This window comes from Hippichthys cyanospilos, chromosome 3 (genome assembly GCF_059441005.1).
Source record: "Hippichthys cyanospilos isolate Australia breed blue-spotted pipefish chromosome 3, RoL_Hcya_1.0, whole genome shotgun sequence".
NCBI classification, from domain to species: Eukaryota; Metazoa; Chordata; class Actinopteri; order Syngnathiformes; family Syngnathidae; genus Hippichthys; species Hippichthys cyanospilos.
The window spans coordinates 17,632,599-17,653,708 of NC_142371.1; the positions used below are offsets into that span (position 1 = coordinate 17,632,599).

The window sequence follows — 21,110 nt, forward strand, 5'->3', positions numbered from 1 at the left end:
TTGACTCTTTGACCTTTGTGGCTCGAACATGACTTAGACTCTGAACTTTGCGAAAGTAGCGATACAATATAATTATTGGGTTAGGGTTAGGGTTTAATTATTAATTAATTAATTAATAATTAACGTCAATTATTATTGCTGTACATAATGTATATTGGAAATATTTTGCTATAATTGATCTGATTAAGTGTTTGGTCCTATGAAAGGAAATTAGCAAGAGTTTATATGACATGCCATTGTAAACAAAAGGTCATACATATATTTGTACAACAGGCGCAAAAATGTCATTTGCATTCCCTTTTATGAAGTCAGGAGTGCAGCTGCCGCCATGACGTGGTTTTCACTTGTTCTTTCTGCCTACGTATCCACTTCACTTCCTCTCTTCTGCAGAAACACACATTGTGCGCCTTTAGTGCCTTCATCTATTGTGCTATCAACCATGGCACCTGAGAACAGCCTGGTGAGTTAGTCTCCAAATGATTATTATTAATAAGAACATTATTATTAGATTTATGACATTATTAGTGTCGATTATTGATTTTTGTGGACAAATATTCATCAATAATTAATTCATCATTAATTACTTTATGATATATATATATATATATATATATATATATATATATATATATATATATATATATATATATATATATATATATATATATATATATTTTTTTTTTTTTTTTTTTTTTTTTTTTTTTTTTAACCTCAAAATGCTTTGCAGTGGTTAAATGGATTCTTGACTGAAAACAAATTTCACCGAGAAGATTTTGAGAACCATCGCCATACATGTGTTTCAGCGCACTCTGCTGGAAAGCGGTAAAGCGGTCACCTTTGACGACGAGCCGTGGCTGATGGACTTTTTCGACGGTTACTACGACAGCAACGACTCGTACGACGGCAACCGCTCGTTCGTCGGCGTGTGCGACCCGACAGAGAACCGGCGCTTGGAGGCCATCTTCATCCCCGTCCTGTACTCGGTGACCTTCGTGGTGGGCATCCTGGGTAACGGCGTACTCCTGGGAATTCTGCCACGGAGCAGAAAGGCATGGAGCGTGACGGACATCTTCATCCTGCACCTGGCGGTGGCCGACGTCCTGCTGCTGCTCACCATGCCCCTGTGGATCGCGCAGGAAGCGCAAGGTTCCGGCTGGAACTTTGGGACACCGCTCTGCAAGATCACCGGCGCTGTTTTCACAGTAAGACAAACTATATAAGATTCCATTTCTGTATTGAGTCCATCAGCAAGTTTTGCAAAAGCCTGCTAATTTTCGGCATTGTTTGAATCAATTGTGTTAGAGCGGGGGAACATCTAAAATTTGCATGATGGTGGCCTTTGAGGACCAGAATCAGACATTTCTAACATACAGACAGAATGATTGATGATTGAGCCAAAAAGTGGTCTAAAAATACCTGACAGTCAATCCGAAAGACGTAATTTTACAACTATGGAAGTTCTGGTACTCAATCCTAGATATACAGTATATTCCCAAATGCTTTCAGGTGAAAAAGGGTCTGAAAATAAAATGGTCACGGAATCAATCAACCTCAAAGACGTATTTATACGTCTTTACAGATTCCAGGCATTCAATCCCATGTACTACTAATTTACAGGTGTTTTTTTTTTCTTCTTCAAATACTAGGTTGACAAAGCATCTCAGATCGATAGATGGATAGATAGATAGATCTAACTGCCTATTAATACTCGATCTTGATAGATAGATAGATAGATAGATAGATAGATAGATAGATAGATAGATAGATAGATAGATAGATAGATGGATAGATAGATCTAACAGCCTGTTAATACTCGATCTGGATAGATAGATAGATAGATAGATAGATAGATAGATAGATAGATAGATAGATAGATAGATAGATAGATAGATAGATAGATAGATAGATAGATAGATAGATAGATAGATAGATAGATAGATAGATAGATAGATAGATAGATAGATAGATAGATAGATAGATAGATAGATAGATAGATAGATAGATAGATAGATAGATAGATAGATAGATAGATAGATAGATAGATAGATAGATAGATAGATAGATAGATAGATAGATAGATAGATAGATAGATAGATAGATAGATAGATAGATAGATAGATAGATAGATAGATAGATAGATAGATAGATAGATAGATAGATAGATAGATAGATAGATAGATAGATAGATAGATAGATAGATAGATAGATAGATAGATAGATAGATAGATAGATAGATAGATAGATAGATAGATAGATAGATAGATAGATAGATAGATAGATAGATAGATAGATAGATAGATAGATAGATAGATAGATAGATAGATAGATAGATAGATAGATAGATAGATAGATAGATAGATAGATAGATAGATAGATAGATAGATAGATAGATAGATAGATAGATAGATAGATAGATAGATAGATAGATAGATAGATAGATAGATAGATAGATAGATAGATAGATAGATAGATAGATAGATAGATAGATAGATAGATAGATAGATAGATAGATAGATAGATAGATAGATAGATAGATAGATAGATAGATAGATAGATAGATAGATAGATAGATAGATAGATAGATAGATAGATAGATAGATAGATAGATAGATAGATAGATAGATAGATAGATAGATAGATAGATAGATAGATAGATAGATAGATAGATAGATAGATAGATAGATAGATAGATAGATAGATAGATAGATAGATAGATAGATAGATAGATAGATAGATAGATAGATAGATAGATAGATAGATAGATAGATAGATAGATAGATAGATAGATAGATAGATAGATAGATAGATAGATAGATAGATAGATAGATAGATAGATAGATAGATAGATAGATAGATAGATAGATAGATAGATAGATAGATAGATAGATAGATAGATAGATAGATAGATAGATAGATAGATAGATAGATAGATAGATAGATAGATAGATAGATAGATAGATAGATAGATAGATAGATAGATAGATAGATAGATAGATAGACAGATGCCTGTAAATTCCCCAAAACAAACCAAAGATGCGGCCTTTGCGCTAATAGATCAACTTCTACTGCGGGATGTTCCTCCTGGCGTGCATCAGTCTGGATCGCTACCTGTCCATCGTGCACGCCACCCAGATGTATTCTCGCCGGAAACCCTGGATCATCCAGTCCAGCTGCCTGGCCGTCTGGCTCCTCTCGCTTCTCCTCTCCGTGCCGGACCTGATCTTCCTGGAGGCGGTGTACGACGCCCGGCGACTGAAAACCGAGTGCGTGCGCAACTTGGCTTCCTGGATGCTGGCCTCGCGCCTGCTCAACCACATCGCGGGCTTCCTGCTGCCTTCCGTCGTCCTCGTCTTCTGCTACGCCAGCATCCTGCGCCGGCTGCGCTGCGGCACGGGGGGCCTCCAGAAGCAGAAGGCCATTCGGGTCATCGCCGCCGTGGTGGCGGTCTTCTTCCTCTGCTGGACGCCGTACAACGTCACCCTGATGGTGGACACGGCTTTTTGGGACGACAACAGCACCAGTTGTGAATTCAGAGCCTCTCTGCAGAAGGCCATGATCATCACCCCGACCTTGGGCAATTTCCACTGCTGTCTCAACCCGATCCTTTACGCCTTTGTGGGGGTCAAGTTCCGCCAGCAGCTCCTGGACATCCTCAGGGTGCTCACCTGCAAATCCCAGACGGGAACCAGACTCCAGTCAGTGAGTAGCAGGAGAAGCTCCATTTGGTCAGAGTCTGGTGAAACCTCCAACTCCCTAGCAATCTGAAACTCATGTCAACTGATGTGTAAAATTCGCCCCATTTATTTACCTGCTATGCTAGCTACGCTCTTAGCAATTGCCGAAAAGACTCCATGATCTCCATTGAACTATTTACTGCAGATCAAATACACAGCTGAGGAGCCTTATTATGCATGTTTGCGGAAGAAGGTCTGATATTTCTCTTTTTCTGTGTACAGAAACTGCATTAAAGCGTGCTAATTAATGGTAAATAGAATGTACATATACATCGCTTTATGAAGTGCTTTACAAAGGCCACATTCACACAACCATTAAAAACCGCTAGGTCCACTGGGAGAACATTTGGTTTTAGTGTCTTGCTCAGGGATGATTTGGGTCGCCCGAGATGGAGATTGAACCCGCATGAAAATACACACATGATCTCTCAACAAGGATTTTATTTCCATAACAACAGAAGCCAACTAAACCAGTGTTTTAAAAGTACCTATAGTTGCCACAAGATGGCGGAAAAGTACCAGTCTCCTATTAAGGTGCTTTGGCCTGGATTAAATTCCGAATTTGTTTCAAAAATACAACAATGTTCAACCTGATTGTTTTTTCTGATGTAATTTTGTAAAAGAGGGAAATTTGGTGTACAATGAGACTTTTTGGTTTCCTATTATTAATACAGGTATAGTATAAACCCGTGGTTTTCTTTTTTTTCAGGCATCTACCTGCTTTACCCACATTTTTTTTCAGCTAAGTAACCCCGAACAAGAGCGAAGCATTTTGGATAGATACAGAAAGAGAAAAAATAAAAATTAAAACACAATGCTGTCTTAATGGTTGATAAACTTTGGAACTGCGTTTGAATTTGCGGTCCCTCAAACGATTTGGAAACAAAACAGGTAAAAATCCGTTCTCCAAAAGAAATAATTGATATAATTTCATACAAAGTTTGCAACTGTTTGACTGGTGATGCTTGGAGACAATTTGGTCCAACAGTTGTGAGTGTGAAAAACACAAATGAATTGCTTACTTAATATAAAATTCTTGGACTTACAGTATTTTTTTAAAATAAAGACATATTTTACAGGTTATTTTTAAAGGATTGTTACACGGATACAATTTTTTAGATATTTAAAAAATCTCACATACCCCCTGGAGTGCCTTTATTTTCCTATTAAATAAATATTTGACAGGAGTTCATACTTTTTTTATACTTCTACTGAAGTATTTGAACGCATTTTGAAAAATGTACTAACTCAAGACTGCATGCAAACCTTTACTGAGTACATGCAACACCTTAAAAAAAAGAAGAATCATCTCTGCGCTCTTGTGCAATGTGTTGTCAAAGTGAGGGAAAAAAAAGACGATAAGAAGAGCAGAGGCCTGCAAACTTCAGCCAACTACGCATAACTGTGAGCGATCCGTCAAGGCTTTTAGTTTTTTGTAACAGCGTACTTACGCAGAGCATGTTTATTTGAGAGAAAACAGAGCAGCATTCAACCCACAGAAAAAAATGTTTGACTCTTCTCATAAAGTTAGTACGACTCGGAGACGGGTCTCCGCCCTGTTGGACACAAAGAGGGATCTGCCAAAGTCGTCTTTGCATTGACGCGACCCGGTTTTCCAAATCAGGTTGGTCCGGTTGCCGTCGCGAGACAAACCCTCCACAACAGACAGCGAGTCGACACACAGGCTCTTTTAATAGTCTCCCAGACGCATGACCCGTGACATCACCCCATGTATCTGTGTCAACCCGATTCCCTCTACAAACATGTTGTAACAGCGAGACAAAAAAAAAAAAAGTATTGCAGGATTTACCCAGGAGGAAATTCCCTTGCGCACGCTAAAATATGCATGTTGCAAAACTGCGGGTAACACGGCCAGTTGACGTTGTTGTTTTTATCAATTTTATGAAGTGCAACACTGATAAGAACAGGAGCTTATCTTACTGACGTATAATAACATTTAGCTACTAAAACTACTGGAAAGACACCGCCCAGCCATTAAAAAAAAAAAAAAATCCATCTCTTACTCCCAATACCTTGGAGGATTATGGGACTTAGACACAAAATTCTCCATATAAATAAATGACAGTGCAAGACTCAGCTCAAATCATGACCAAGACTTTGAAATAAAATCAAGTCCAGAACCTCTAGGCAATTTCAAGATCAAGACTTTGGGAAAAACCCTAGAGTAGCTTTTAAAGCCAAGTGGAGTCTGACGTTTCGAGATCAAGATGTCACGGTAGCTAGTCTAACGTTACTGCGCCAAACATCGAGTCGCCACAAAATATCGAGCAAGTAAAGCAGGTCGGTAATTTGAGTCAAGTTAAGTCGCGCACAAGCCAGTTAGCATTTGGCGTTAGCATGTAGAGGTCTCAGTATTTGCTGGAGTTAGCTGAGATGGACAATCACAGTTCTTAATGGTACCAAAGCAGTCCCTGCAAATTGGGAATAACTTTACTGGCTCGTAAACGCATCACTGACTTGAAGCGAGGTTAATGTTTGACCAGGTTGTAGGTTAGCTAAACTGTGACGTTAGCGAAGTGGATTCAGTAGCCACGAATTTACCTTGCATGTTACTATTGAAATCATTGAAATCATAAGCCATGAATCGAAAAAGAGCTCCCTGCTTAATTTTTCCATTGTTTGCGTGCACTTCACAGAAATAATTTTTTTCATCAAGCAAAACTAATTGCACACGCAAATCTTGAAATTTTTCAGTGGAAACGGGTAAGACCTTGACTTGCTACCTTGTATTTTACTGAATAAGTCAAATTTTCCCAAATAGAACAAATTAAAATGATAATTTCTTCCACCCCCAGAAAAAAAATGAATTAAAAAAAAAAAACAATAGCACTGTACAATAAAATATAAATAGTACACATCATAAAACGTGCTAAGAGTGTGGAAGAAAATTAAGCCTTAAGTCTTCCACACATACACACATGAGCACGGGTTGGCCATTTTATACAATCATCTGCTTCCCATTTGGCCGCTTGTCCCGTTTAATAAATGTCCAAAAGTGCATTGACGACAGTGAAAATACTTTTTGTCCCCCACTTATCTTGCAACAAAGTCAGTTTTCACCTAAACTTCAAATTAAAATGAAAATTCTGAAATGAAGTCACAATTCTCACTTGAAAGTCACAAAAAATGTATATTTTGACATGGCCTGGAATGCAAATTAAAAAAGAAAAAATCTGACTTGAGTGGACTTTAAGTGAAAATGCAGTCTTTAAATTCTGAAGTCTTGAAGAACTTTGACTACCTGAAACCTCAATTCTGAGAAGGGTCAAAATTGTAAGAAACAAAAATCTCATCTCAAATTCAGAATTCTGTGCTCATTCTTAGAATTCTGACTTGAAAGTGTGTTTTCTCACTTTAAAGTCAGAATGACTTCTCAAAATTCAGACTTTGAAGTGAGTATCATGAGTTTATTTTCAGAATTCTGAGCAAAGTCACTTTGAAGTAAGAGTTCTGACTTTCACCCCTGGGTGTCAATGGTCCCTAAATTTTGCCATCAAATAAATTCCATTTGCAAGCATTTCGGAATGAATGACACTTTTTGATGCTCTATAGTCATTTTTGGCCTCATTGAGTTTTTTTTAATGCGTTTTGTCAGCTGTGTCTTGATCAATGGCCCAAATCGGGTCAGATTGACACCAAGGTTCGTGAAAACTCTTAAGAATAAAGTCAGAAGTGTGAGAATTTCCCTAATTAATTAAGACCCTCCTCCCCGAGAGAGAAAAAAAAATTGCCCTGGTGACAGCTTGCAACTTGAAACCTCATTTGGGGCTCTCGAAAGTCAAGGTACCACTGCGGTTAAATTGCGGACACACGATACGGGCCTCGCACTTCCGCTATGCCGAAATTTTCGACTGCACTTGCTGCTCCACGCACGTGATCTGCTGGAGCTCCTCCGACGTGGGACTCTGTTGGAGTGGGGCGTCGTCCCCCACGCCCAGCTCCCACAAGGACCCCTTAGGTTCCTCTCTGACGCAACTCAACCCCGCCAGCGTCCAATTCCTGAAAGGGGCGCTCAGGCCCAGGTAGAGGAGCGGCCTGAGGCAGGCGTGGACGCAGCCCAGCGCCGCCGTGGCCATCAGCGAGGTTCTCCGGGAGCTTTGCCGAACCCCGGAGGATTGGTCCGAGGTCTTCTCGGCGGCGCCGAAGGTGTCCACGGCGAGCGCCGCGTTGTACGGGATCCAGCAGAGCGAGAAGACCCCGACCAGGATGAGCAGGACCGCCCGCTTTCGGAATGTTTTGGCGGGGCAGCGGTGCCACAACGCGGCGCACGAGAAGCCGATGGCGACGGCGGCGGCGGCGCCGAGGGCGTGGTGGGGCAGCCGCGACGCCAGGCGCCTGTTCGCCGGGTAGAGGCTCAGGACGCACTGGGATCTCCCCTCCTTCCACGGGTGACGCTCCAACGCCGTGAAGAGCCACTCGGGGACGGTGAGGAGCAGAGAGGTGAGCCACACCGCCAGGCAGGTGAGGTGGGTCCGCAGGGGCTTCTTGTGGGAGAACGCCTGCTTGCCTTGGACTAACCACAGGTAACGGTCCAAACAGATGATGGCCAGGACAAAGAGCCCGCAGAAAAAGTTGACCTAGGGAGACAAATAAAAAAAGAATCCTTATTTTCCGCACTATAAGGCGCACCGGTTTATAAGACGCACCTTCAATGGAGGTCCTATTTTAGAACCATTTTAGAAGGGTTTAGGAACATTTGGGGGGGCTTGGAACGGATTAGGCTATTTACATGAAAAAAGCGGCTCGACTTAAGAAAGATTCATGTTATGAAATTACTTAATTTCGTAAGGACCATGATTTTATTGGTCCGGCCCACTTGGGAAAAGATTGTCCTCCATGCGGCCTGCAAGCTCAAATGTGTTTGACACCCCTGAATTGTAGCTGAACACATGATAGCTAATGACCAGCAATATCCCTAGCTTCTGTTCTTAACTGAAGATAAAAAAAAAAAACTCTGAAATACTTTCCTTTTCCCTTTCTAGTGCCTCTTCTCCGAAATGCCTGAGGAGCTTTCACTTTCAAATACAGAAGTTCACATCTGCTCCAAACAAGCAAAGGGGTAGTTTGGGATTTTTCAAGGAAGGCAAACTTTTTTAAAATGTAAATCTATAAGTTCAACCAAAATGTTTGGCTTAAAAGTACGCACGTGTATGATTTGTCATCTGTTTTAGGGATTTTAGTCTCATTAAAGGCCATATATTCAAGTTTCAGCTCAATGGAACACAGCCAGCAATAATAATAATGATAATAATAATAATAATAAACTGATATTGCTGGCCTTACAGTATTACATTAGCATATTCTTATTTATTTATTTATTTTAATTCAGTGACAATCATGTTGACCCCCTCAAAATATCTATATATACAGCTTATACATTTTGGAGGAAAAAAGGAAACAAAAAGCAGGTCCAAACCTTAAAAATAACAGCGCTGATCCTGCAAAGAGCAAGCCCGACGCACCATCCGCAACTCTGGGTGGCCTGCGCCGCCCACAGGGGCAGCGTCAGCAGCAGAAGGACATCAGCGGCGCTCAGGTGGAGGATAAAGATGTCGGAGGTCCTCCACGCTCGCTTCTTCAGCGCCAGCGACGCCAGCAGCAGCCCGTTCCCCAAGAGGCCGACGATCAGAACCAGCGAGTACACCAGCGGGATCCAAACCCTCCGGGCGCCCCGGGTCTCGGGGTCGTCGTCCACATAGACGTAGTCGTCGTCATAGTCGTAGCTGCCGTTGAGGCGGAACAGGCCGTCCAGGTTGACGTCCATCTGGCTCCTGCCACTTCGGGGAAAAAGAGTGCCGTGTTCAGAAGTAGTTTATGTGACCTTTTGAGAATGTCCACAGCAAAGTGCTTCTAAAGAACACAAGTCCAGGTCTCACATGGTTGGGTGTCACGCTATGATGCAAGGCTCGCGTGGCTTCAAATCGGAAGTTCCCCAGTCACACACACACTGCAAAAGCTGAGCTTCAGGAAACACCTCCGCCCCCGACGTGAACTTACGACTTGAGAACGGTTCTGCTTTTTAAGCTCACACGAGGTAGCAGATGCCAACGTCATGGCTCATCTTCGCAACGATGAGAACATAAAGTGTGAAAATTACACCTACGGGACGGGGATGGATGGTGTGAAAAAACTTCTAAAAATAATGCGCTGACGTCTATTCCAGTTCAAGAACTAATCCATTCAAATATATATATATAAATATAACATTTTCCACATGACTTTTGGAAATGTTGAAATCAGCGTCATGACACCTAAGATACAAACGTCATCTTATTGGTCACATTTTTAGACTTGGTTTGTACCTTAGGTGACTACGCCAAAATGATTATTCATTGCTTCTCCCAGCTAACCTTTGTGTTAAAGGAAATGTATTCTAAAATACTACCGGAAATATGAAAATGCAGTAAAAGTGCAAAGACAATTTAGGAGGGAGTTTAACAAAGAACCACCAACACGAGTTACCATCACTCGAATTAGAAATAAGTTTGAAGCTGATGGAACTATTATTTAATTATCATTATTTAGTTATTTTAGGTATGTAAACATTTGGGCCGAATCTGCCCCCGCGGACCTGAACATCTTGTATAAAAATCCATGTAGTTATGGACAATGGGGAGTGTATAAAGTCAATGTACACCTTGTAAAAGTGTAAATTTACTGTTGTAAAAAAATACCACAATCATTACTATCTAAACTACTGCTAAAAAGAGAGTACAGCCCTAACGAAAATGTCTGAACCCGATAACCCTTTTTTTTCAGGTCTGCTTTTCCAGTAAAAAGTCATGCTTAAACTGTACACAGGAACGCTGGAGGTGATATTCAAACCCTGAAAGTAAGAACTGTTTGGCACACGTGTTGACCTTTAACCTGCATCATGTTGCACGTTTACTGCAATACTTTCATTGTTTGTTCTGGGATAACGCAAAAAAAATCTAGTAACAGATGTACATATGTATCAGATCGTTTATTTTCTCCAATGTCAGCGTGCAAGCTTGTATAACTGTAAAAATGACACAACACAACCATTCGCGTCGAAATAGTTGCCAACAAAAGTGGAATACACCAAAATGTGAAAAATGAACAAATTGGATATATTGAGCCTTTTTTTTTTCCCTCTCTATTCCAACCTAACTCTGAAAACGAAGAATGACAACAATGGTGCTCACCTTTAACAGAGGATGGCAGCTGCAAGGTTCGGTTAGATTGCGGTCCAAAAGGAAAACAGGAAAAAGCAACCTCGTCCCCCCCACGCGCGCAACAATTTTTTGGGGGTGGAGTTGCAGGATCATTAAATCGAAAAGAAAAGCAAAAGCAAGAAGACTCCCAGTTTCCCCATTGCTGACGGGGGGTCGCAGTTGACAAACGCAAAACGCGCGGTGGTGACTGGCTGAGGGAGCCGAAAGCAAAACACGGAGAGAGGGAAAACTATACTCCACACGTTTGCTAAATCGCTACGTAAGTTAATGACTAATGATGACTGAACTTAATGACTAATTAAATTAAGTCGCCGGGTCTGGATAAGTATGCGTCAACAAATGTCACCGTAGCTCTCCCGAAAGACCGCAAACACAGTGACGGCGTGCGTGCGCTTCACAATAAAATCTAATTGCGTCTGTAAACTCAAATTATACAGGTAAAATGGTCAGATTTTCACTTAAGAATCTTATTAACTTTTACAATAATCTTAATATAGTAAAATAGACGGCCTTAATCGATTAATTAAGAAATACGTATTATAAATGTTTTATTTTGATGGTTAATCTAACGAACCTCGAAACATCCGGACAAGGATGGCTCTGACTTGACGCTTGTGAACAAAGACCTAACACAAACGGGCGCAATGACGACATCTAGCCACTAGAAGGCGACTTTTAGTCGTGTTCAATAACGCAGTATGATCCTTAAGAAAAGTTAAGAAACCCAACTTTTAATTAAAAACAAACATATCTTCTTAAGATTAAATGAATATATATATATATATATATATATATATATATATATATATATATATATATATATATATTTCCTTAAAAACGTAAGATTTATCGCCCTTTTAAGAGATAGATGTATAGAAATATACACAGTACGTATGGAGAAACATAAGTAATTGAGAAGTAAACACATTTTATTTCTCAAAAAAATGAAACATAGAAATCATAGGACACAGAACCAAGCTGAGGGTTGTGTGCCACCTTTAACATCATAACAATCATTTCCTCTTTTTTCTTTTTTCCACGCATACCGCTGGATGTTTGAAGGCCCTCCCTCCCCCCCAAAAAAATACAAAGTCAGCAGAATTGTTTCAAACTTTGCACTTAAAACACTTTGTTTTTAATGATGAATGAAACGTTAACTCCAATTCAAAGCATATGCATTTAATAAGTAATTGAACTATTTTACAAGGTTGCCATACAAAACACAAATCCAACTACAAAAGAGGTCATTTAAAACAATAAATCATTTTTAAAGCATGTCACGATACCATATAAAAACAGAGAACTCTTTCCAGCCATTATCATTCAGCCCATATTTTGTTATTTTTAGTTAGGTATAAAAATACAAGCGGATTACAGTATCGTATAGTACTTAAAAAGTTTTTCTCAAATGGCACATGGAATTTTTCGCTCTAAAGGGCTGTTATATCTATTTTTTTTCTTTTTTCTCCATGCAGCTCCATGCAACACCTTCCTGCTACTTTGACAATATCGCATTGCAACTTTAGAGCCAGTGGCGCCACTAGTGGCAAAAGTAAGAAATCGCAGATGCCCTCTTGTCACTCATTTCCCCACCATGACGGAGAAGTAGGTGTTTTCGCTCTCCGCGGAGCTGTAGGAGCTTGCGGACTTGTGTTTCCTCCCCCTCCGGTCCGCCCCCCGCCAGCCTCTGGGGCCCAGCAGCCCCTTGCACATGCGCGCCATCTCCCGGCGGAACTTGACCCCCACGAAGCCGTAGAGCAGCGGGTTGAGGGCGCAGTGCGACAGGCCGGCGCTCTCGGTGACGACCGTGCCCATGTCCACCGCGCGGACGAATCGACACCCCCCCTCCAGCGCCCCCAGCCGCTGCAGGGCGTCGGCCAGCTGGAAGCAGTTGTAGGGCGCCCAGCACAGCACGAAGACGGACACCAGCGAGACGATGAGGTGCAGGGACTTGCGCTTTTGCCGGCGGCTGGCGTTGCACAGCGAGCGGAAGATGCGCACGTAGCAGTAGAGCATGAGCAGGAGCGGCAGGCCGAAGCCCAGGCTCACGCTGAGCAGCTGCAGGCCGGCGTGCCACTGGGCGGCGTTTTGGGTGAACCACACCTGGCACAGGAGCTTGCTCCGCCTCTGGCCCACCTGCACCTCGCCCACTTGCTTGAAGGTCACGTCCACCCCGCCCAGGCCCAGGCAGCCCGCCCAGATGAAGGCGCAGGCCGCCTGCGCCCGGCACCCGCTGCGCTTCCGGCCGGGGCCCACGGCGTGCACGATGGCCAGGTAGCGGTCGAAGCTGATGCAGGCCAGGAAGAGGATGCCGCTGTAGCGGTTGAGCGAGAAGAGCGCCCCGGAGATCTTGCAGGCCGCCTCGCCGAACACCCACTGGTGAGCCCACTGCGTGGCGAAGAGCGGCAGCGTCAAGGCCAGGAGGAGGTCCGACACGGCCAGGTGCAGGAGGAAGGTGTCGGTCAGGGAGAAGGAGCAGGCGGCGCCGCCGCGGGACTTGCGGTAGCGGCCGATCACGCACAGCACCAGCGCGTTGCCCAGCGCCGCCAGCACGAAGACCAGGATGTAGGTCACGGGCATGTACCTCTGCGCGAAAGCGTAGATGTCCTCGTGGGAGCAGGGCCCCGCGTTCGACTTGCTGGTTTCGAGGGACAGCGTATAGTTTTCGTAGTCGAACCCCTGACGGACAAAATGGGCACTTTTCGTCAATCGGCGTCCTTCGCTTTGGGTCCGGATTGTCCGACGTTTTCGTTCACTACTTTGATCTTTACAGCAGACGTTTCAAATCGAAGAGAAAGGATTGAAAGAAGACTTTAGGGAGCTGAAATTTCACCCGGATGGTGACAACATGTTCGACGCGGCGCGAACACTCAGCTATCACACTACCAGGGGTGTGCCATCCCTCGGCTAAAATATTGCAAAAATACTGCAGTGAAATGCCAAACTGAAGATACTGTTTTGATTGTATTTGATTGTCTTCAAATGAGTCTAGCATTTAATCGCAGGTTTCTATCATCTCTCGTTTGTTAAATCTCTTGACAGCACTAACAATAACCAAAGAAAATGTATTGCACTCGCCAATCTATCTACATTATTTCTGTCTTCTGTTGTGTCCATTTTTTTCTCTGCAAAATTGCAAAGGTAAGTATATCCCATCTAAGCACATAAGACATTACTGGACATACCAGGATGTCCTCTACTGAGGGCACCGGGACTAAGTAGGGTAGTTCCAATGAGTCCAAAGATATCAACCAAAAATTAATGTCCTCTACAGTGGACACAAAAACAATAGGACGATTTTTGTTATTTCTTTGCTGTAGAAATCAAAAATTTTGTCATGCTATAGCAGGACTTATATTTTTGTAAAATAAAATAATCCTTTAAAAGGATCTTATTGTGGAAAAACAGAGGCACTCACCCAGTAGTCTTCAGTGGTTGCCATGTATTCATCATCGTCCATGTTTGTTGCAGATGTGGAGACCTGCAGGCTGCAAAGTGTAACAGTGGCAAAGCAAAGCTGTTTTTCACAACTGGATGGATGGAAAAGAAAAAAAAAGAAGAAGTCATGATTTCGGGAAGTGAATCCTCACACACTTTAGGACAGATGCAAACATAGCATTGTCGTAGGAGTGGATGTGTGGTATATTTGCCTTGGAGGAAATTGTGACACGTGAAGGCAAAAAAAAAAAAATCCTGCAGACAAGTTGAAAAGATCATTTAAGGCAGACAGACGTGCATGACTTATATGGCTGCCGTGGAAAATGGAGTCTGCAGCCGCATCGAACTTTTGCAGAAAGCAGCGCTTCTCAAATGGGGGTATGAGCGCCCCTGAGGTGTCCAGCAAGGCACTTAGTTTCTGTAGATATCAGCAAATCCAATTTAATGTTCTTATACGCTGTGACAGGAAGAGTGCAGTTTTCTTTTCAAATTAAGAGTGAATGAATTGGAACAGAAAGACAAGGTTGACTCACCCTATGAAGGCTGGTGAAGACAGGACGATGCCAACACATAAAGCATACTGTCAAAGTTAGAGTGTTAGCTATGGATTATTAATATGGATTTTTGAAACAAAATGAACTCAGTTAACTCAGGCTTGTTTACAGTACTTCCTGTGGCAGCAAGAGCGTCTCCAGCAGAGAGACGGACAAAGATGGACATTTACTTAGTTTTAGTTTCAAAAGCTGCCGGAAGGCTTGTTGGAAAAATAAACAGAACAAGTTGAGCGGTTGAAGGAAAAAATTAATGTTAATAAATAACTTGAATTATCAGGCCTTTAAAAGCATTTACAAAATGAGTCAACGATGGAATACGTATAGTTTGCAAAGTGTGCGCACAAGACGCGAGAAATGAAGACACAAAATTGTATTTTCTCCCTGCTGTTCTGCGTGAATTCTTTTCTGAGTAAAATGCGTTGCTGTACAGTTTCAGACTGTTGATGATTCATGAAGTTCTTCACACTTCCACATATTTAGGCTAAACTTTGAAGACAAAAAAAAAATCTCATTTTCCCTGAGCGATATCAGCTCACAAACATCTCATCTGCCAAAAGTGTGAGGAACTGGATGGTTTTGTGGTTGCTTTCGTCGCGGCCGAGGGTCCTCTGGTAAACTCTGGGCTTGCGCAATCGTGCAGATGTTTTTCTTAACTTCTGCTCTCTCCGAAATTGTTTGGATACTTCTTGAGAGAAAGTTTGATATGACTGAAGTCAAACGTACCAGGATTATAACGCCACCTAAATCTTACAGATTTGAATAATCGAGTAAACCGCAGGCGTCAAACTCAAGGCCAGGGAGCCAAGTATTTATATGTTTCCTCATGGCGTAAACCTTAGGTGTTGAACTCCAGTCCTTGAGGGCCGGTACATGTTTTCGAAGCGTCTCTCTCAACCTCACCTGATTCAAATGATGAGCTTATTAGCGAGCTCTTCAGGAGCTTGAAAACGATCCTCATCATTTGAATCAAGTGTGTTTAAGAGAGACGCTTTGAAAACATGCGGGCCCTCGAGGACTTGAGTTTGACGCCTGTGGAGTGGTCCCCAACCACCACGGTCTGTGGCCCAGTACAAGTCCGCATGCCCCGCACCCAAAATAATAAACTGATTTAGTTTATTGATTCATTTGTGCTTTGTTTGGCTTGATCTTTGTTTTTTGGCGCCGCCTCTGGCCGTTGTTGATATTACATTGTGTGGTGAGGAAGGATGGTGTGGCTTCAATTGGGAGTGCAATTGCACACATGTTGTTTCTCTCTGTGAAATCCGGCTCATGAATGTTTGTAAGATGTACTTTCTTGAAAGAATGTTGCCATTTAATGATAATATGTTCCAAAATTAATTAGTTTGTTGATCCAAAAACTTATGACTGTGAATAACGTGCTAGCTAACGTTAGTTATGTAGTGCTGCATTGTATGCGTTTCCCTTGTTAGCATTTTCGTTTGTGCCAGGTATTTTCAGGTATATGCAAAAGTTTTGCATGGATAAGAACTCGTTTGCATCTAATTACTGCTTATTAGTTAAATTAATAGTATTTGTTATTCAGTTGACTGGAACAATGTAATGTGTGTGTAGCCGCCAGGACGATATCTGTCTGACTTTTCCAGGTGTGCCTCGTTGTCTGATGAGCATGCTTGAACGTATTTAGTTTCCTGCTTTTTTGCAGTTTTTGTTGGTTCTTTGTCGCTGTCATTCTTTCACAATAGAACGTGTTTGCGTGGTTGGTGGCTGTTGATTCCTTGTTGTTTTACAATGACTTAATTATTCGTACAATGCTGCCCTCTACTGGTGTGTAAAGCTTTTTTTGACAGCCTCACGCCAACAAACACTTTCACTTCCCCTTGATATCGAATGGAAGTTTCATAGTGAAGTGAAGCTAAATTGTCACGGTTCCTTTTTAAATGACTTAGGAGTGCTGTATTTATGCGGTAAAAGAAAGAGAAGAATACAGATGCATACGTACATTCATTTAGAGTCTAAATCTTTGTCCAAATTTTAGACAGAGAATATTCGGGCCAATCAAGATAGAACAAAAAAAGGTTGGTAGGGTTCTCAATTCTAGCTCTGAATTGGGACTTAATTCTCATCAGAATTCCGACTTTATTTTCAGACTTTGAAGTGAGAATTCGGAAAGATTTTTTTTATTGCTTTTCCATTGTGTCAATGTCAAAAAGATACAGTTTTAATTATACTTGTCGACGTTTTATAGATAATAGTCTTATTTATAGTAAGTGTGGCTAGTGGAGGGGGGGCGCGAAAATTTTTCTCTTTCCTAGGGGGGTTTTTCACAACATAATTGAGAAGCACTGCTTTAACAAGACGATTCTCCTCTTAAAGTCAGAATTTTGAAAGATCTTCAAAAACAACACAAAATTTGACCTTTTTCTCAGAATTCTGACTTGGAAATCATAATTCAGACTTTGGTCTCAGAAATCTCAAAACTTGCTGTTTCTTTCGACTTTATAGTCACAATTTGGATTTGGGAATCCAAATTCTTACTTTATTGCGAGACTTCAGTCCGAATTCTGACTTCTAGTCGCACTCGTACTATTTTTTCCATTCACTGCCCCTAAAATCCTGTTTCGCAAATTAGTTTCCACGGAAAAGAAATGAAAATGCCGTTAACGTCCAAACTAGCCAACAGTCGTTTGCTTGTACGGTACGCGCTCGGCAAATGGGCGAGGACTAGTCCAGGTTTTACTCCACCCCAATTCTGAGGACAAGCACTTACAAAGACGAATGAATGGATTATTTGTTCATCTGTATAGCGAATACAAAACATATTGCACAAATACAAACACAGCAATTCATCGTTCAAAGGTCACGCCCCTCAGATGTTGTGTACACACCGCGCCCGTTCCGTTTTCAATTCGCCTCCGTGCTTCAATTCTGATAAAAAAACGAAACAAACGAAGGACTTTGGGTGCACCCTTGTGAGCGGTGCGCTACGCCCCAAAATCAAACACTCCAGGCGGGTTACGCGGAGGGGTATAAGAGCCCACCAGAGGGTGCGAGCCGCCATCGGCCAAGGTTTCCCTTCCCGAGTGGCGGCCATGTCTTTCCAACCGAGCGTGATCAGCTCCCAGCCTCAAGTGACGGTCCACCGGCACGCCGTGTCCGACTGGAGCTCCGGGGAGCTGGACTGCTGCGACGACTGCGGCATCTGTACGCCACAGGAAGCGACCCCCCCGACCCCCACACCCACCCCCGGCGACCGCTTTCTAACGCTGTGTTTGGCCGGCAGGTTTGTGCGGGACCTTCGTGCCCTGCATCCTGGAGTGCAAGGTGGCCCAGGACCACGGGGAGAGCTGCTGCTTGGCCTGGCTCCCCGGCTCCTCGGTGGCTTTGAGGACCAGCATTCGCCACAAGTACCGCATCGAAGTAAGTTTACGGAAGGTTAAACGTTTCGTCGCCGACGGACCGGCGATTGACGGGAATGATAAATCGGGGGAATCGAAATGTCGGAATAGCAATTTTCATCCGTCGCGATGGACATTACATCAGATATCCGTCATGGGTACGATAGCCTGCCACACCCCTTTTTGCTTACTGAATTCAAATGAAACTGGCTCGGATGTTTATCTGCTACATCGCTGCACCTCTCCATCATCGTTTAATCGTTGGTTCTTCAGTCGGTCGGTGTATTTTTGCCCAACCTTCCGCCGCCGCTTGAGAACGATATTTGACTTATTTTTTTGGTCCGTCATTCATCAGGCGCTAGACTGCTCCTGTCTACACCATTTTTTTTCTGTTTTATTATTTACACTTAAAGTTAACACAATGCCTGCAGTTCTACAGTTACACTTCAATGCAAACATAACGCAGTAATATAAGTGTAACACCAAAATCAATACCGTCATACAGTCATGGGCCCTGCAATTATTTGCCTCTGCTGTGATTGAAGACGTGCTGCAATCACGAAATGCCTTGTTTACCACTGAAACATTAGCGCCGGCTGCTATTTTGAGGAAATGCGCTGCACTGCAAGCTAGCTAACCACGTGCTTTTCCCACTTCCTCCCACAGGGCTCTGTGTGTAAAGATTGGATGGTCATGGCCTGTCTGATGCAGTGCGGACTGTGCCAAATGGCACGAGAGCAAAAAATGAGAGGATAAGAAGTTAAAACAGAAACAAATAAGAATTTGGTGGGTATCCTGTTTTGAAGAGGAACTCAACCCCAACATAAAAAGTTCCATGCGGCCCCATGACCAGTCATGAGAATGAGAATGTCACATGACCAAACCCGGAAAGTTAGTAAACGTTGATTGGCCCATATCGCATCCTCGAGCAACCGTGATGTCATTTTCAGTCGACAGCAAGCGACAAAATGGCTGCCCGTGCGAAAGAGGTGAATTTTGCTGCTTAATTCAAATTCTACAAATGCAATATTAATCCGAATGGTGTTTTTAAAAAAGTTGGGATGCTAAAAAAGCTAATTGTTGTCGAATGTTTTTTGTTGACTTCCTCTTTAAACAGAAGAAAATTTCATTATTCGGGTCAAGTGATGCACGTGGAACCCCGCGTTAGCATTAGCTTTTTCCTCCGGGTTCCATTTCAAAGTCCTTTGCAAAAAAATCTGGTTGATGTTTCATGGTTACTTCAATAAGTTTGATGAAATTGTCTTTTAAGACTTATTTATTTTGACAATAAATATTCCATTCCTGACACTGTGTATGTGTTGTCATTGAACGTCATGAATTTTTCACTGCTTGATTTTTTTTAATCTGGATTTGACGTCAGCAAAGCACACGCGAATCGCAACAGTGTCGTCTTCCTCTTTCCGACGAACGAGACACAGAGAGGACAACAAGGAGCATTTCCTTTGATGGGGTAATATACAATCATTTCCTTTATCATTTTATCCTTGTTCAAATACTTGTGTTTGCCTTTTCGCGCAGGATTTGGTAAATGGTGTACAAAGGGGGTGAGCTGGAGTGGTTAAAGCGTGTTTACTTTGCAATTTTTGTTTTGGACTTTAACATTCCGTACAGGCTGAGTGTCAAGTTGTCATGTAAAAATTGGCGTGGAATTGGCAGTCTTTTCTTAATAGTGTTTTTTTTATGTCTACGCCCAAGCTCACACATTGATAGTATTCATAGTGAGAAATTATTTCACTCACACTACACAGGGGATTTTTGCATGTTTAATTTGTATACAATAACTGGAAAGCATTGGTGGGTAAAGTGTGGTTTGTGGGCCGCATATGGCCCCCTGCAGTTCTTTAATTTGGCTCACTGAACATTTACATTTGTAGCCTATGCGCTGGAAAATGTCCCTTCAACTTTTTTTTTTTTTTACCTCAAACGGTTTCGTCAATATCACATACTGTAAGTATTTCCGAGGAGACAATTGATGTTTACCACATTTTAATCATGTGCAATTATAAGTAATTGATTAGTAAAATAAAATTCTACGCGTGCATTTTATAAGTTCACAATTTGATCGACTATTGGTTCATAATAATTACATTCATAAGGAGTAATGCATAATTAAAATGGGTTATTTATTTTACAAACAGTACTCGAATTTCACATTTTTCCATGCTTTTGAGCAATTAATTATTTTGCCATCGCACCCTTCCAAAAACATCAGGGTCATTGACATTTTCAAAATGATTATTAATTGAATTAATAATACACTGATTCTATATGGTAATACAATACTATGTGGCAGAAAGATAAAGTAAGAAAAGCAAGTGAGAAACAAGAACACAAGTGTGCAGTTGAGTTTTTGTTTACTTGTGAAAAGGGAAATGAACATTTTTAAGAAGGAACTCTAAGCCTCGATTTTTCCCCGGCGTGTATGAGAAGATTTACAGTTGAGTTTTCACCTGAGTCATTATGGTACTTTGACATATGATCGTACGTGCAAGCGTTTAATGTATTTTATGGCAAAACCTGGAACGCAGTTTTCTTTTTGCGTACCAAACGAATAGGAGGGCAGCGATATGCTAAAATTGGTAATAAACACAAGGGCTGCAGCAATATTTTCCTCTTTGAATATCATACAAAAAAACGTGTGCAATTGGGCCGTCGAGATTCAAGAGTTTTATCGTGTCAAATGCATCGTAACGCTACACAAGGAAATATTTCTTGTGTTTGCTTACCTGAGCAGACTTACACTCCACAAAATAATAAAGTAGGCAATAAAAACAAGTGATAAGGCAGTGA

The 21,110-nt window shown here is 41.8% G+C and overlaps 5 protein-coding genes across 6 annotated transcripts in view; 2 read left to right on the forward strand and 3 right to left on the reverse strand.

The window, feature by feature from the left end:
- megf8 (multiple EGF-like-domains 8) overlaps window positions 1–1,140 on the reverse strand; it is a 28,456-nt gene extending 27,316 nt beyond the window's left edge. Inside the window, exon 1 of the mRNA XM_088409873.1 lies at window positions 836–1,140. The gene's annotated coding sequence lies outside the window, so the exon portion shown is untranslated. The remainder of the gene's footprint in view (window positions 1–835) is intronic.
- Window positions 325–4,498, forward strand: cxcr3.1 (chemokine (C-X-C motif) receptor 3, tandem duplicate 1). Its single transcript, XM_088409874.1, has 3 exons — window positions 325–460; window positions 804–1,202; window positions 3,055–4,498. The coding sequence occupies exons 1-3, from the start codon at window positions 329–331 to the stop codon at window positions 3,763–3,765; spliced, it is 1,242 nt and encodes a 413-aa protein (XP_088266000.1). The 5' UTR covers window positions 325–328; the 3' UTR covers window positions 3,766–4,498.
- A 909-nt stretch (window positions 4,499–5,407) lies between these two features.
- Window positions 5,408–11,291, reverse strand: cxcr3.3 (chemokine (C-X-C motif) receptor 3, tandem duplicate 3). Its single transcript, XM_088409875.1, has 3 exons — window positions 10,922–11,291; window positions 9,172–9,532; window positions 5,408–8,332 (listed from the first exon to the last, which is right to left on the reverse strand). Exons 2-3 carry the CDS (start codon window positions 9,517–9,519, stop codon window positions 7,589–7,591), a joined length of 1,092 nt encoding a protein of 363 aa, XP_088266001.1. The 5' UTR covers window positions 9,520–9,532; window positions 10,922–11,291; the 3' UTR covers window positions 5,408–7,588.
- An 873-nt stretch (window positions 11,292–12,164) lies between these two features.
- cxcr3.2 (chemokine (C-X-C motif) receptor 3, tandem duplicate 2) lies at window positions 12,165–14,457 on the reverse strand. 2 transcript variants are annotated; one of them, XM_088410712.1, is made up of 2 exons: window positions 14,370–14,457; window positions 12,165–13,630 (listed from the first exon to the last, which is right to left on the reverse strand). In XM_088410712.1, the coding sequence occupies exons 1-2, from the start codon at window positions 14,409–14,411 to the stop codon at window positions 12,533–12,535; spliced, it is 1,140 nt and encodes a 379-aa protein (XP_088266838.1). In that variant the 5' UTR covers window positions 14,412–14,457; the 3' UTR covers window positions 12,165–12,532. The 2 variants fall into 2 exon arrangements, with proteins under 2 accessions (XP_088266838.1, XP_088266839.1); XM_088410713.1 differs by having other exon boundaries at window positions 12,165–13,716; window positions 14,370–14,439.
- A 3,419-nt stretch (window positions 14,458–17,876) lies between these two features.
- On the forward strand, window positions 17,877–19,605 carry cnfn (cornifelin). The gene is made up of 3 exons (XM_088410169.1): window positions 17,877–18,105; window positions 18,185–18,321; window positions 18,966–19,605. The coding sequence occupies exons 1-3, from the start codon at window positions 17,994–17,996 to the stop codon at window positions 19,053–19,055; spliced, it is 339 nt and encodes a 112-aa protein (XP_088266295.1). The 5' UTR covers window positions 17,877–17,993; the 3' UTR covers window positions 19,056–19,605.
- The last annotated feature ends 1,505 nt before the right edge of the window (window positions 19,606–21,110 follow it).